Source organism: Galeopterus variegatus, unplaced genomic scaffold (genome assembly GCF_000696425.1).
Source record: "Galeopterus variegatus unplaced genomic scaffold, G_variegatus-3.0.2 Scaffold5051, whole genome shotgun sequence".
Taxonomy (NCBI): domain Eukaryota; kingdom Metazoa; phylum Chordata; class Mammalia; order Dermoptera; family Cynocephalidae; genus Galeopterus; species Galeopterus variegatus.
The window spans coordinates 135,864-152,210 of NW_007731162.1; the positions used below are offsets into that span (position 1 = coordinate 135,864).

Here is a 16,347-nt window from a genome sequence, read left to right on the forward strand (position 1 = left end):
TCTCAGAGACTTTTTTAAAAAAACACTATCTTACATTTCAATAGGACTAAGAAAGTATTCCTAGATTAAATGTCTCAAACTGTGCAAACATGAAGTATCCTGCAAAGTGTGAGAGGTAAGGCTACGGAGTATTGACTACAAAGTCTATGCTGAGAAAAAATAGGGAATGTCTTATTATAATGGAGCACTAGAGCAGGTAAAAACAAAAGTCACAGTAGACAGCGGCACATCAGAACTCTCTCATGTAAGGCTTTGAAGTATTTTGGTAGAAACTGACTATCTTAAATGATGTTAGTTCTGTTTTGAAGGAGAAATTAATACAGTATTAAATATTTGATGAATTCACTATAGAATTTTGGTATGTTTCTACCTTAATGGTTTTTTCCTGACTACGTTTTCTAAAGACTAGTTAAATGACTATATAGTTTTGACTCATTTTTCCCAGTATTGATAATTATTAAGCAAACATTTCTAAATAATCAATTGGCTTCAATATCTAGTGAGCAAAATGGTATTACAAGTAAGAAAATTTAAGTCTCCTGCAAGGCATGTATACATGCTATAAGTATATTATAAAAATTAGTGTATCTTATAATTAATTTTGTGCCAGCCAAATATCTTCATTCCTGATAAATCATTTGTTACAATTATAGAAAATGAAAAATTCTTTATAAAAGAGTTCACCATCATTTGGTTTATACATACCACAGATTAAATTTTTGGTTTTTTGTTTTGTTTTGTTTTCCTTTTTTTTGTCTTTTTTCGTGACCGGCAACGGATCACAACCCTCAGTGTCACGCCCATACCGGACCGGGACCGGCAACGGGATCGCAACCCTCGGTGTTGCACCCGCACCTCGCTCAGCCAGTGAGCGGCCAGTCTGTATGTGGGATCCGAACCCTCGGCGGGAGCGCCGCCACACTCCCAAGCGGCGCACTGTAGCAGTGCGCCACCGGGCCGGCCCCAGATTAAATTTTTGAATCATAACATATAGTGTATTATTATGCCTTTCTAAACACATATAGAGGCATAATGAGAGATTCAATATAAATCTATGTGTTAGCCTCATTTCCTTACTTAAGCACTATAATGGAGTACTATCGGAAAAAATTAACATCTCTTGTTTCAATTCTAATACACAGGTATTTTAATAGTGTCACTTTGATATGAAGATTATCAAAAAGTGTTTAAGAATATTTCCATATTGTACTAGAAATCTAGTTTTCAATCCTGAGCTTTTCTTCAAAATTATTTCAAATTTCTTCAAGTTTTAACAAAGCTCCATGGTCAGAAAAATTAAAATTAAAATAGCTCATATGTGTATATCTTTCTAATCCACAATGTATTTTTACATTTATTCTGTTATTTAACCCTCACTATTTTGTAAACCAAAGAATAAAAATTACATGCTATAATTCTGATTACATGCTATAATTACCTGTAATAATTCTTAAATACTGTAATTCTGACTTACTGATATAGTATTGTACTTTTTGTTCAAAATATACTCATCTTCTTAGAAATAGGTACCTTTCATCCCAGTTTTCATTCCACTCAAACCTTGTTGTGTTACAGGACGATCAGTGACTTTGATTTGAGAAGACAGAACTCCACCAGTCCCTATAGGACCACCACGAGAACCTGGTCTTGCTGTCCCAGGTGGCATCTAAACGACAAACAAAATTTCACTTTTAGTAAACTGAAAAATACACTGTACCTCTTTAAGATTGAAATTCTACACAATTTGTAAAATATTCATTATTTTTTTGAATGTCTGAAATATTGAATATTATCACTTTAACATTTAAAATTCTATAAATATTAAATGACGCATTTAATTAAAATTTTTAATTCTGTATGTAGACATTATTTATAATACCCCAAACTGAAAAGGAGCTAAATTTCCATAGAAGGAAATGGTTAAATAACTTGTAATATATAAAAAAGGACTTTACAAGACAATCTTTATAATTCCATTTTTGCTGAACAAAAAAGTCTGGAGGCTCATAAAAAAAAATAGTAACAATGGCCTCTAGTAATGATAGTTAACAGTTGATTTTTATTTTCTCATTTATACAATTCGGTGTTTTCAGCATTATTACAACAAGTATACACAAGCTTTAAAATAAGAAAAAGAAAATTTTAATTTCTTTTTTTTAAAAAAAGATGATTGGTAAGGGGATCTTAAGCCTTGACTTGGTGTGGTCAGCACCACGCTCTCCCAAGTGAGCTAACCAACCATCCTTATATAGGGATCCGAACCCATGGCCTTGATGTTATCAGCACCACACTCTCCCAAGTGAATCATGGGCCGGCCCTAGAAAATTTTAATTTTGAAAAAAAAATCAGATATAATTCCATCACAAGATGGCCATGTAAGTACTAAAAGGTTTACATAAACAGCATTCATATTATTACTCAATATTATTCTCTACTTCAGGTCCACAAAATCCAATGTAACATCATATACCCTGAGGAAAGGACAAAAAGACTCCCTTCTTATCAGTTCATTTAGTATATATAAGCATGGGAAAGTATAAAATTTATATGGTTCCATATAAATTTTTAGGATTCTTTTTTCTATTTCTGTGAAGAATGCCATAGGTATTTTGATAGGAATTGCATTAAATCTGTAGACCATTTTGGGAAGAATAGCCATTTTAACAATATTAATTTTTCCAATCCATACACATAGATCTTTTCATTTATTTATGATAACTAATTTTTTTTTTTTTTTTTTTTTTTTTTTTTTTTTTTTTTTTTTTTTTTCTTTTTTGGGCACGGAAAAAAAAAAAAAAAAAAAAAAAAAAAAAAAAAAATAATAAACCATTTTAAGCCTATAGCAACTTAACTATGGTCACAGAAAATACTTTGGACTTTCCCTCACACACACTATTCGTATTTTTGTTGGCTTAATTTATATTTGTATCTATTGCATGTTCCTTAGCCACTAATTGTAGCTGTTGTTGCTTTCTGACCATTTTGATTTTAAACCTTTATACTAGAGGACTGATCGATTTACAAAGCATCATACCTCACTGGGGTATTCTGAATTCGAATTATGAATTTACCTCTACAGGTGAGTTTTGTACTATTTCTGCTTGATGTAGTCTGTTATTGAAGGTGTCAGTTGTATTTTCTATTTCATTCATTGAATTCTTCAGCTCTAAGATTTCTGTTTGGTTCTTTTTTATGATATCTTTTTGTTAAATTTCTCATTCAGATCAGAAATTGTTTAGTGTGCCACCGGGCCGGCCCTATTTATGATAACTAATTTGATTTTCATTTATCTTTTCATTTATTTACATCTTCTTAAATTTCTTTCTTCAAAGCTTTATAGTTTTCACTGTAGAGGCCTTTTACTTCCTTGGTTAAATTTATTCCTAGGTATCTTATTTATTTTTTTCTAGTTATTGTAAAAGGAATTGCTTTCTTGAGTTCTTTTTCAGATAGTCTGATATTGGTATATAAATGCTACTTGGTATAGATGCTATATTGGTATAAATGCTACTGACTTTTGTATGTTGACTTTACGTCCTGCAACTTTACTGAATTCATTTATTAGTTCTAACAGGTTTTTTTTTGGTGCAGTATATAGAATTTTCTATATATAAGATCATGTCATCTGCAAACAAGGACAGTTTGACTTCCTCCCTCCAAACTGGATGCCGTTTATTTCTTTCTCTTGTGTAATTGCTCTGGCTGGGGCTTCCAGTACTGTATTAAATAGAAGTGGTGAAAGTGGGCATTCCTGTCTTGCTCCTGATCTAAGAAGAAAAGCTTTCAGCTTTTTCCCATTCAGTATGATGTTAGTTGTGGGTCTGTCATATATGGCCTTTACTGTATTGAGGTACATATCTTTTACACTTAGTTTAAGAGTTTTTATCATGAAGGAATGTTGAATTTTGTTAAATGCTTTTCCTGCATCAATTGAAATGATCACATGGTTTTCGTCTTTCTTTCTATTAATGTGGTGTATCACAGTTATTGATTTGCATACGTTAAACCATCCTTGCATCCCTGGGATAAATCCCACTTAATCATAGTAAATGATCTTTTTAATGTGTTGTTGAATTCAGCTTGTTGGTATCTTGTTGCGAATTTCTGCATCTATGCTTATCAGGGACATAGGCCTGCAATTTTCTTTTTTGCTGTGTCCTTGTCCAGTTTTGAAATCAGAGTAATGCTGGCCTCATAAAATGAGTTGGAAAATATTCCCTTCTCAATTTTTAAAAATAATCTGAAAAGAACTGGTATTAGTTCTTCTTTAAATGTTTGGTAGAATTCAACAGGGAAGTCATCAGGTCCTGGGGTTTTCTTTTAGCAGAAGAATCTGTATAACTGATTCAGTTTCCTCACTTGTTACTGGTATGTTCAGATTTTCTATTTCTTCATAATTTAATCTTGGTAGATTGTATTTGTCCAGGAATGTATCCATTTCTTCTTTGCTATCAAACTTGTTGGCATATAGCTGTTCATAATAGTCTCTTACGATCCTTTGTATTCTGTGGTATCAGTTGTAATGTCTCTTTTTTCATTTCTGATTTTAGATTTTTTGAGTCTTCTCTCTTTTTTTCTTGGTTAGTCTCACAGTTTGTCAATTTTGTTTATGTTTTCAAAAAACCAACTCTTTGTTTTGCTGATCTTTCCACTTTTTTAGTTTCTATTTATTTCTGCTCTGAGCTTTACTATTTCTTTCCTTCTGCCAATTTCGGGTTTAGTTTGTTGTTGTTTTTCTAGTTCCTTCAGATACATCGTTAGGTTATTTATTAGAAATAATTCTTCTTTTTTGATGTAGGCATTTATTGCTATAAACATTCCTCTTAGAACTGCTTTTGCCATATCCCATAGGTTTTGGTATGATGTGCTCCCATTCTTGTTGATCTCAGGGAATGTTATAATTTCTCTTTTAATTTCTTCATTAACCCACTCGTTGTTTAGGAGCATGTTGTATTTCCATGCATTTGTAAAGTGTCTGAAGTTTTTCTTGGTAATTTCTACTTGTACCATTTGGTAAGAAAAAATGCTTGATATGATTGCTATCTTTTTAAATTTGTGTAGACTTGTTTTGTAATTATAATAAACCATTTTAAGCCTATAGCAACTTAACTATGGTCACAGAAAATACTTTGGACTTTCCCTCACACACACTATTCGTATTTTTGTTGGCTTAATTTATATTTGTATCTATTGCATGTTCCTTAGCCACTAATTGTAGCTGTTGTTGCTTTCTGACCATTTTGATTTTAAACCTTTATACTAGAGGACTGATCGATTTACAAAGCATCATACCTCACTGGGGTATTCTGAATTCGAATTATGAATTTACCTCTACAGGTGAGTTTTGTACTATTTCTGCTTGATGTAGTCTGTTATTGAAGGTGTCAGTTGTATTTTCTATTTCATTCATTGAATTCTTCAGCTCTAAGATTTCTGTTTGGTTCTTTTTTATGATATCTTTTTGTTAAATTTCTCATTCAGATCAGAAATTGTTTTCCTGATTTCACTGAACTGTTTTACCTTGTATCTCGCTGAGTTTCCTTAAAATCGTTATTTGAATTTCCTTTATAGGCATTTCGTAACTGTCTTTTTTTTTCATGTCTGTTAATGGAGACTTACTGTGTTGCTTTGGGGGTGTAATATTTCCTTCTTTTTGATGTTTCTTGTGTCCCTACATTGATATATGTACATCTATCTAATGGAGTAGTTGCTTTTTCCAATTTTATGGAGATTACCTAGAAATGACTTTTTCCTATATGTGGTCCTAGAGTGTCTACTGGATATGTTCCACTGACTTTGGTTTTGGGTGGTGGAGTTAGTGGTGTAGTTTCTGTGCAGTTTCTTTGGTTGTAATCCTCTTCAGTGATGTCTGTAAATGCCTCAGACTATACTGTGGGAGTTTGTACCAACACTGGCTGTTTTTCTGGGTTGGAGATTATGGGCAGGTCGTTGGGCCAGGCATGTGTAGGCAAAGAGGGCCAATTGGCTGTTTGGTACTGTCTGACATGCAGAGTCACTGCCCAATTGGCTATCAGGACAGGTGTGGGCACGGAGATCTGAGGTTGTCTCTCCCAGGGAATAGTGTGCTACCTGACCAGCTTTAGGACTGGAAATAGATGAGCCTGGAGGAAGGGGAGGTTAAGCGGCTCTGTGAGGGCGTATCAGAGGAGTGGATGCCACAGCCTGGCCAGGAGCTGGCATGCATGGGTGCAGCAGGGCACAACAGCTCTGTGGAAGGCTACTGGACCACCTGTTGAGCCCAGAGCAGGCCCACAAGGATGCAACAGGATGCAGCAACTCTGTGGAGTATTGCCAGGTGGAGGTGGAGCCACTGCCTGACCCACTGACCAGAGGGAAGCAGATGCACACTAGTGCAGCAGGGCCCAGCAGCTCCATGGAGGGCCACCCGATCAGCTGTTGAGCCTACATCAAACCTGCAAAGGTGCATCTGGGCCCAGCAGCTCTTAGAGGCATACCGTGGGGAGGGAAGGCTATTGCCCAAATGCTATCAGTCAGGGAGCAGGTACACCCTAATGTGGCAGGGTCCAGTGGCTCTGTGGAGGGCCATCAGGGGGTGGTGGAGCTACCAACAGACTGGCTATTGGGCCAGCAAGGGCACCTGTGGGCTCAGTGGGCCAGCAGGTGGGTGCAACGGAATGTGGTACACCATCCGCTTATTGGAGGCTTCCCTGCTGAAAAGGTCTGTCTGTTCTCCAAGGGGAAGGGGGTGCCATGTGGCTTCACATGCCGGGGTCTTGGTCTTTTTGCCTGACCTAGGCTCCAGGCAGCTGGGGGTCATGGTCCCACAGTTGCCTATGTGAATGTGGTAGAATAAAGATGGGGCCTCACGATGTAAGGAGTCAGTTTCCGCTGGCCCCCAGGGCAGAATATTCTCTAGCTGTGGGTTCAGTTTCAAGATGACACTGTGCCATAGCTGCTTAGGTCAGAAGGGTGGGGCTTGCTCTCCCTGGGCTTCTACTATGAGGCCATGCAGCTGCACAAACTCCTAGTTAGTCTGCAAACTGGGTTTGGCCTTTGAGGACTGAGGGACTCTCTTGTGGCAGGGACTACTAGCATTTCTGGCAGCAATGGAAACAGCTGGGATTTATCTAGCTTATCTTCTCTCTGCTTGACTCCAAGATGGTCCCTATAGGGAGACACTGAGGCAGAGGCAGGATGCCTTGTTCTGCTGTCTATGATGCAATCCCAGTTTTCCATGCTCCACAAGGATTTCATCACTCCCCTGGTGTTCTGCAGTGTATTTCTTCAGTCATTCCAGCCAATATATAGTTGTTTGTTGTTTTAGTCTCTTTTCGTGCAGGAGATGAGCACCAGACAACTCTAGTCTGCTATCTTGCTCCACCCTCTCTCTTTGACCATTTTTTAATCAAATTACTTGGTTTTTCTTGCTGAGTTTGAGTTCCTTGTACGTCCGGGATATTAATCCCTTGTTACATGGATAGTTTGTAAATATTTTCTCTCATGGCACAGGTTGCATCTTCACTGTTATTTCCTTCTCTGTGCACAAACTTTATAGTTTTTTGTTTTTTTTTTTTTGTCTTTTTTCGTGTCCGGCAACGGATCACAACCCTCAGTGTCGCGCCCGTACCGGACCGGGACTGGCAACGGGATCGCAACTCTCGGTGTCACGCCCGCACCTCGCTCAGCCAGTGAGCGGGAACCGGTCTGTATGTGGGATCCGAACCCTCGGCGGGAGCGCCGCCGCACTCTCAAGCGGCGCACTGTAGCAGTGCGCCACCGGGCCGGCCCCAAACTTTATAGTTTTATATAATCCCATTTGTCTATTTTTGCTTTTATTGCCTGTGCTTTTGAATTCTTACCTATAACACCTTTGCCCAGACCAATGTCCTGAAGCATTTCCCCTATGTTTTCTTCCAGTAGTTTTACAGTGTCACTTCTTGCATTTAAGCTTTTAATCCATTTTAGTTGATTTCTGTACATGGCATCACATAGTGGTCTAGTTTCATTCTTCCACATATGAATATCCAATTTTCCCAGCACTGTGTATTGAATATGCTGTCATTTCCCCAATGCATGTTCTTGGTGCCTTTGTCAAAAATCTGTTGGCCATAAATATGTGGATTTATTTCTGGGTTCTCTATTCTGCTCCATTGGTCTATGTGCTTGTTTTTATATGAGTACCATGCCATTTTGGTTATGATGGCTTTATAGTATATTATCAAGTCAGGTAGTGTGAGCTGTGTTCTTTCTGCTCAGAATTGCTTTGGCTATTTCAGGTCTTTTGTAGTTCCATATGAGTTTTAGAATTGTTTTTTCTATTTCCATGAAGAATGTCATTGGTATTTTGATGGGATTGCATTGAATCTGTTGATCTCTTTGGGTAGGATGGTCATTTTAACAATATTAATTCTTCTAATCCATGAACATAGGATCTCTTTGTTTTTTTGCGTCCTCCTCAATTTCTCTCATCAGAGTTTTGTAGTTTTCATTGTAGAGATCTTTTGCCTCCTTTTATAAATTTATTCCCAGGTATTTATATATATATATGTATTTTATATATTTTTAAAATATATTTATATATATATATATATTTTTTTTTATTTTTTTAGATATTGTAAATGGGATTTCTTTCTTGATTTCTTTCCAGCTAGTTGATTATTGGTGTACTGAAGCACTACCGACTTTTGTATGTTGACTTTGTATCCTGCAACTTTACTAAGTTCATTTACCAGTTCTAAGAGTTTTTTGGTGGAATCTTTAGGTTTTTCTTTCTTTTTTTTTTTAAAGATGACCGGTGGGCCAGCCCGGTGGCGCACTCGGTAGAGTGTGGCGCTTGGGAGCGCAGTGGCACTCCTGCCGAGGGTTCGGATCCCATATACAGACCGGTCCGCTCACTGGTTGAGCGCGGTGCGGGCGCGACACTGAGGGTTGTGATCCCGTTGCCGGTCCCGGTATGGGCGCGACACTGAGGGTTGCGATCCCGTTACCGGTCACGAAAAAAGACAAAAAGGAAAAAAAAAAAAAAAGATGACCGGTAAGGGGATCATAAGCCTTAACTTGGTGTTGTCAGCACCATGCTCTCCCAAGTGAGCTAACTGGCCATCCCTATATAGAGATTCGAACCCGTGGCCTTGGTGTTATTAGCACCACACTCTCCCAAATAAGCCGTGGGCCAGCCCTTAGGTTTTTCTATACATATGACCATGTCATCTGCAAAGAGGGACAATTTTTAATGACCACCTGCTAGCCTATTATAGGGACAGACATATCATAATTATTTAAGATTCACCTGTCATAAGTTCATCTAGGATGTTTCCCAATTTTTACTATTATAATAATAATGAAAATCTAATAATTATCTTTACAGGATATTCTTCTGCTTAGAATTATCAGTTTATGAGCTTCATCAACTTTTTCTAATATAGTGTTTCTTTTATTGATTCATTTATTTATGACATTCTCTATCTTATATTAAGCTCTTAACATGTATTTCTAGGTAGTTGTGCCAATCAGATATCGTTTCAATCATTGTTTATAACACATTTTCATATTAAAGTACTGTACATTTTTTCCTATTTTTTCTTTTTTATTGTTCTAGATAAATTTATTTTTCTTTTTCTTTTTTTGGTGGCTGGCAGGGTGCTGATAATACCAATGTCAAGAGTATGGGGATCTGAACCTTTGACCTTGGTGTTATCAGCACCATGCTCTCCCAAGCTATTCTAAAATTTATCTAGAATTGGGCTGGCCTTTTAGCTCACTTGGCAGAGCATGGTGCTGGTAATACCAAGGTCACAGGTTCAGATCCCCTTACCAACAGCTTCCTCACCCCTCCCCGCAAAAAAGAATAGTTTTATAATAATATTCCTCCCAGCCTCCAGAAGAAATCTCATGGAATTGTGGTTGGACATAAGATTGATAGACTTAACATAGAAAGAGATCTTAGAAATTAGTAAAGTTTGCTTTTTCATTTTAAGATTCTGAACTGTATGTGAGATATATAGATTATAAATTTTTTTTACCAGTTTGTCATTTCTCTTTAAATTTTTTCAGTGTTTTTATTTCTTATAAATTGAAATATATAAATATAAAAATACTTTCCTTTTCAGGACACGGCATTTCTGTCACTTTTAGAAAGGCCTAGCCCATATCAAGTTTAAACAAAATACCTGTGCACATTTTCCTTTACTAGATTTATGATTTCATTTTAAACTATCATGTTTCTAATTTAGAATTTTGAGAAAAAGGTATGAGGGAGAGATAAAAAAAAAGAGATGAAACTAATGGTTTACCAGTTATTGGAATGCTCTATTGAATATTCTATGCTTTTCCAACTAATTTAAAATGCCATCTTAATCACTAATGGAGTTTGGATGTATTGTCCCCTCCAAAACTCATGTGGAAATTTGAGCTCCAAATGTGGCAGTGTTGGAAACTGATTGAGTCATGGGGGCGGATTCCTTATGAATGGATTAATGCTCTCCCTTGGGGAGGGGGGATTAATGAGTGAGTTCTTGCTCTATTAGTTCCCACAAGAGCTCGTTGCTTAAAAAGACCCTGGCACCTTTTCTCTCTCCCTTGCTTCCTCTCACATGTGATCTGCTCATACCTGCCAGCTGCCTGCCACTTTCCGCCATGAATAGTAGCAGCCTGAGGTCCGTGCCAGATGCAGCTGTCCCAGAATTGTAAGCCAAATAAACCTCTTTCCTTTATAAAGTACCCAGTCTCAGGTATTTCTGTTATAGCAACACAAAACGGACTAAAACAATCACTAACTAATCAAACTCTAAATATACTTGATTCTGCTCCTGATCTATTCCATTTCATTTGATTCTGGCTCCAATACACTCTATCACTTAAATCATAGTAGCTTTAAAATAAATTTGAGTATTGGGCCGGCCCGTGGCTCACTCGGTTGAGTGCGGTGCTGATAACACCAAGGCCCCGGGTTCGGATCCCACATAGGGATAGCCGGTTCGCTCACTGGCTGAGCGTGGTGCTGACAACACCAAGTCAAGGGTTAAGATCCCCTTACCGGTCATCTTTTAAAATAAATAAATAAATAAATAAATAAATAAATCTGAGTATCAGCAACAGCAGGCTCAATAGTGTCTTTCAAACATTCTCCCACATTCTACTTCTAGACGTGTTCCAAAAAACAAACACATATAATAGTAATGCTTATAGAATAAAGCAACTATAAAGTAGAATCTCTTATTAGAGACAGCATCTCCAACTTCTACCACAATATATGCACAAACATTCAATAGATTTGTTTTAAACTTACTCCAGTTGCCACTCTTATATTTCCTGATGGGGGTCGTATTCCAGAAGGAGGCCTTCCTGTCAGCCCAATTCCACTTCGTGAAACAGGGCGAGCTGCTGAAGGTTTCTGGTTACTGGCCATTGTTTATTAACTTTAACCACTGTTTGGAAACAATAAATAGTTCAATTCTCCTTAGATATCCTTTATAGCAAGACAGTCGTGGCCTATCCTCTACCTTTCCTTAAAACATTTAATTCACAATGACTTTTTTTGCAAATTGCCATTCCAGGTATCACTACAATGCTGAGCCTACTTTAACATTGTTCGAATTTAACATTGATGTTTCATTTAGAACTATGAGATCATTTATTACAACATTCCTTCTTCATCTCCCTGTTATCCTACCAAAATGCAAGCCCCTCTTGTTATCTAACTCTCTTACGTTCTCAACCCATACTCTGGTGGTAAGCTTTCTCTCTCCTGACATACTCAGCATCTTTCTTCTCTCCCAATATTTTCTCTGTGCTTTCTGGTCCATTATTAACTCTCATATTCTCAGTCTTGTTACAAATACTTCCTCTTCACCTTAAGAGAATCCTGGCTCCCCCTGAAGGGGGAACAAAAGAAGGATTCTTGAAGGAAAGAAGGCTCTTTTAGCTTCCTGTCCCATAATCCCAAAGCAAAGGAAGTGGCACTCTCCTTGCTCTCCAGTCACTTTCAAAATGTTATTTTTCATGTCTTTAAAAATTAAACAGGGGCCAGCCAGTTAGCTCAGTTGGTTAGAGTACGGTGTTATAACACCAGGATCAGGGGTTCAGATCCCTGCACTGGCTAGCCACCAAAAATAAATAACATGTTTAAAAAAAAAAAATTAAGCAGGATTCACTTCCTTTGAGGATCAGGGAATGCAACCACATTGCCTTGATCTTTCCTGGTTTCTGTTATCTACTGACCTACTAATCTCTCCTCCGTCTTTATTAAAGTCTTTTACCTTGTTCACAGTCCCTCTATTCCAATCCCACTATCATCCTGGATGACTTCCATTTTGAGAGAACTCACAGTTCTCTGGCCTCAATTTTAGTAAATATCTTCATTCTATTTCAGTCATTCATAGCCAAAGCCACACCTGGAGCTCACCATCATCTGGAATTGTTTCATCTCAAACATCTTAATCTTAATCATTCTCTCCCAGTTTATTAACCCCCTCCTTTATTCATCAGAATATGATATTATTTAATATTCTGGCCAATAATTTAGAGTAGTATTTTTCAAATTGTGGGTCATGGCCTATTAGTAGCTTATAAAAACAATTTGGCATGTTATAGCCAATATACTTTAAACATGAAATAGAATAGAAAAACTAAGAGAGTTCACTGAACACAGAAAGGGTAAATATTGCTTCATTAAATTTTTATTTCATTTATATAAATTTACTATAGGTGTGTACTGGACTGTAATGTAAAAAAATACGTCCTACTGTAGGTTATGTAAAAAAATTATAAAGATATTAATCTAGAGAGAGAATATGGAGGAAAAGAGAATAGTGTCCAAGACTCTTTCTTGAAGAATGTCAATATACAGAACACACAGAAGAGGAAAAACTTACAAGAGATTAAAAATAAAGGCCTAACAATAACTAACTACATTGTATATTGACAAAATAAAAATAATAAAAAAAAAATAAAAATAAAAAAATAAAGGCCCAGAAAGCAAAAAGAAAAGCTAGTAGTGTATGTCAGAGATGCCATGAGAAGGTAGGAATGGTCAGCTGTGCCATTTTACTACTGGGAATTAAAAAAAAATGAAAACTGAAATGTCCATTGGAATCCCCCTTTGAGAAGTCAGTAGTGACTTTGACGAGGGCAGTTTCAAGGTCTCCCTTCTTTCTCTACATGAAAATTCTGTCTCATGAGCACCATCAACTAATCTGTATCCTTAATCTCTTCTTCAACCCACCTGGCAAAATCAGAAACCCTTCTCTATATCCAGCCTGGATTGCTGAACACTGCCGGTGAAAATCACACAACCACACAGATTGGAGAAATGCAAAGACATAGCCATCAATCTTAGCTGGATCCTCATCTCAGAAACTATTTTATTTATCCTTGATAACCTACTTTTCTCCTTGATGATTCTGATCCTTAACCACTTTTCTACCTAACCTTTGTTCCTGTCACTCTCAGCAGATGTCTTGATTTCCTATGAATTTGAGATAATTAGGACTTATTCCATCACCTCTGGATCACACAAACTTTACCTACCTCCATCCTGACCTCCAATCTCAACAGGCATCCCTTCTCTCATTCTAGATCAATCTCTATCCTGATTTACCCTCTTGATCCATCTCCTTTGGGGCATTATCCCCACTCCTGCCTATATCTTTAAACTTTCTCCTTTGCTTAAGTCTGTTACCACATTCAATTCTTTCCTAACCTCAAAAACCAATTTCTTGATCCTGCAACCACATCTAACTCTGTCCCATACATCCCTTCCTTATGCAGCCAAATTCCTAAGAGTAGCTTACATCCACTATTCTCTACTTCAATTTCCACTATCTCCTGGATTCCTACTGTTGCATTTGATATTTCCAGAGATGTAAATGTCATCTCACTGCTACTGGTGTCCAGTCTTACATGAAACTATCTCCATGACACTCCTCTCTTCTGGTTCTCCTTTTTCAGTCCCCTTGATCTTATTCTACCTGACCTTAAATAACAGCATTCCCTAAGATACCATCCACAGTCTATTTTTCTTTCCTCTAAGCTCCCCTGGGTCACCTCATCCACAATCAGAGTTTTAACAATTAATAAGCTTGATGACTCACAACACCATAAAGCCAGCTCTGACCACTTGCACTAAACTTGAGGTTGTTTATATACAAATAATTACTTAACCTATCCAATTAGATATTGTCTAAATATTTCAAAATAAACAAATAAATCTAAACTCATTATCATCTCCCCAAAATTAGCTCTTCCTCTTGTTCCCACCTCCTAGTCACACAATTCAGAAACATAATCCTTGATTTCTCCCTCTCCACCACTCCCATAGCTGATCACATAGTCCTACTGATTTTGTTCCTAAATGTTTAACAGGTACCTTCCTCTTTATTCCTACAGTATTGACCACTTCAGGGCCTCGCTGACTTAAGTGGATATTATACCAGCCTCTTAACTGATCCACTTACCTAACACATTTTACTTGTTATCTTCTCTAGGAATCCTTCCATGACTACTCCATAACCACCCCCACAATTCTTCGAGTTTATAGGGCTGTTCTACGTACCATGCATCCTGTGCATATCTGTATCTCAGTACCTATCACACCAACTGAAATGACTTGCTTAAGTATTTCTCTTCCTCAGCTCCAAGAGCTGGATTTTATTCAGCTTTATATTCCCAGCATCTGTCTCAGTGACAGGCAGAAACTTAGTTCTCTTTGTACCTTTTGAATTTCCTTCTACATAAAGGCATTGTCAATTACAAAAATTTACTAAATTGTTAAAAATGAAACAAGGCATTTGTTGAACTAAAACGGTTTAAATCTGTTTCTACACCCTATGCCTAGTACTTCCTCTCTGGCTTTCCTTAGCATTATCTATGAGCAGTCCTTGGATTGCTTCTATTCTTTCTACAATCTTGAATCCTCCAGTTACATAGTGGTTCATAAATCAACGTCTACAGTTCTGTCCTTTAAATTAGGCACCACTATGAATTCGCAATTGTTTACTGTAAATTTCCATCCAGATATCCTATCACCACTTCATTTTGAACATGTTCACACCAAACTTACACAACTAACTCCCTGATTCGATTTCCTTGCCATTTTGAACTCTGCAGACAAAGCCACAGAATTATTTCAAATGGTAGAGGAGTTTCATGAAGTGACTTTCTGAAAGGAAGAGAGTCTATGATCAAAACGGTTTCTCCAAAAGAAAACCAGTACAATAAACCTTTGTTTCCAGCAGAATTAATCACTCTTATTCTAGTTTTCCTGATACGTTTGAGAATACACAATATACAGAAATTCTGCCTGCTTTTCTTTGCTACTGCTTTACTGTACTGGAAAAAGCTTAGCATTAGGTCAGTCCCAGTGAGGTTAAGAAAAAGTGGGGAGGAGAGGCACTGATAACAGATATGCCACTAACTCTGGGCTTATTGAATCAAATAGTCACACAATCAGGGAGGCAGACTGATCATTGGTTCCAGAATGATTAGGGATACAAACTCTAGTTCAGACAGTTCCCAACTGTATAATCTTGGCACCTCACCTAACCCCTCTGGAAGTGCTCGTTTCCTCATGTGTAAAACAGAGGTGTGGCAATGAGCCCTATCTTGCATAGCTCTGTGGAGATTACAGACATCATATGAAAAACATCTGGCTCCTAATTATCATTACTATCATTACCCTCCCTAAGCCAACCATTCTCACATATGTGAAGAAGTGGAAAGTTGTAAATTCCTTCCATCGTGACCAATAGAAATCTATTACTCCGAGTAAAATCCTTCAGCCCATAGGGACTCTTCTCTCTAAGCTTCTTGGACATCTCCCTCCGGTCTCGGCTTGGGTCTCCTACGAAGGCTGTTTTGAGGTATCCGCACAACCTTTACCCTACTAGAGTTCGGAACTTCTCTGGCAGGGCTAGAGGCCCGAAAATAACAGCTAAGAGCCAGAGAATTCAAGTTTGTTTCCTCTGGGGCGGATCAGCATCTCCAAGGTGAGAAAACTGGCGCGCGAGGGAGGCAGGGGGGAAGAGAGGGACCTAGGCTTGCTCACCTCCACCGGCGCGGAAGGAGGGCTGTCGCACGACTCGGCGCGCTCGAACCTCTTTCCGACGCCGCCACTACGGCGGAACCCACAATCCCGCAGCACACATCCGTTCGCCCACGGCCAGCTTTCCTCAGCCTTCAGGCCCAATCACTAACGCCTGCGCGCTGCCGCGTATCCCGGCAACGGGGGCGTGGCTGGAAAAGGTCTTTCCTCCCGATTGGCCAATCCTTCGCCTCCGCTCCCGGTATCTAAAGTTGAGCGAGAGCAAAATGCTCTCGCGATATTTGAGGACGTTTTCTCAGTAGTTTGGAGCTTTTCCGAAAGAAATG

General features: G+C 38.0%; 1 protein-coding gene across 1 annotated transcript in view; it reads right to left on the reverse strand.

Moving 5' to 3' along the window:
* The window catches only part of IFT74 (intraflagellar transport 74), an 88,170-nt gene extending 72,025 nt beyond the window's left edge, over positions 1-16,145 (reverse strand). The window contains exons 1-3 of the mRNA XM_008588814.1: positions 16,025-16,145; positions 11,270-11,408; positions 1,531-1,666 (exon numbers count right to left, since the gene is read on the reverse strand). Of these exons, the coding sequence (XP_008587036.1) occupies positions 1,531-1,666; positions 11,270-11,389 (256 nt within the window). The 5' untranslated portion in view covers positions 11,390-11,408; positions 16,025-16,145. The remainder of the gene's footprint in view (positions 1-1,530; positions 1,667-11,269; positions 11,409-16,024) is intronic.
* Positions 16,146-16,347: the final 202 nt, after the last annotated feature.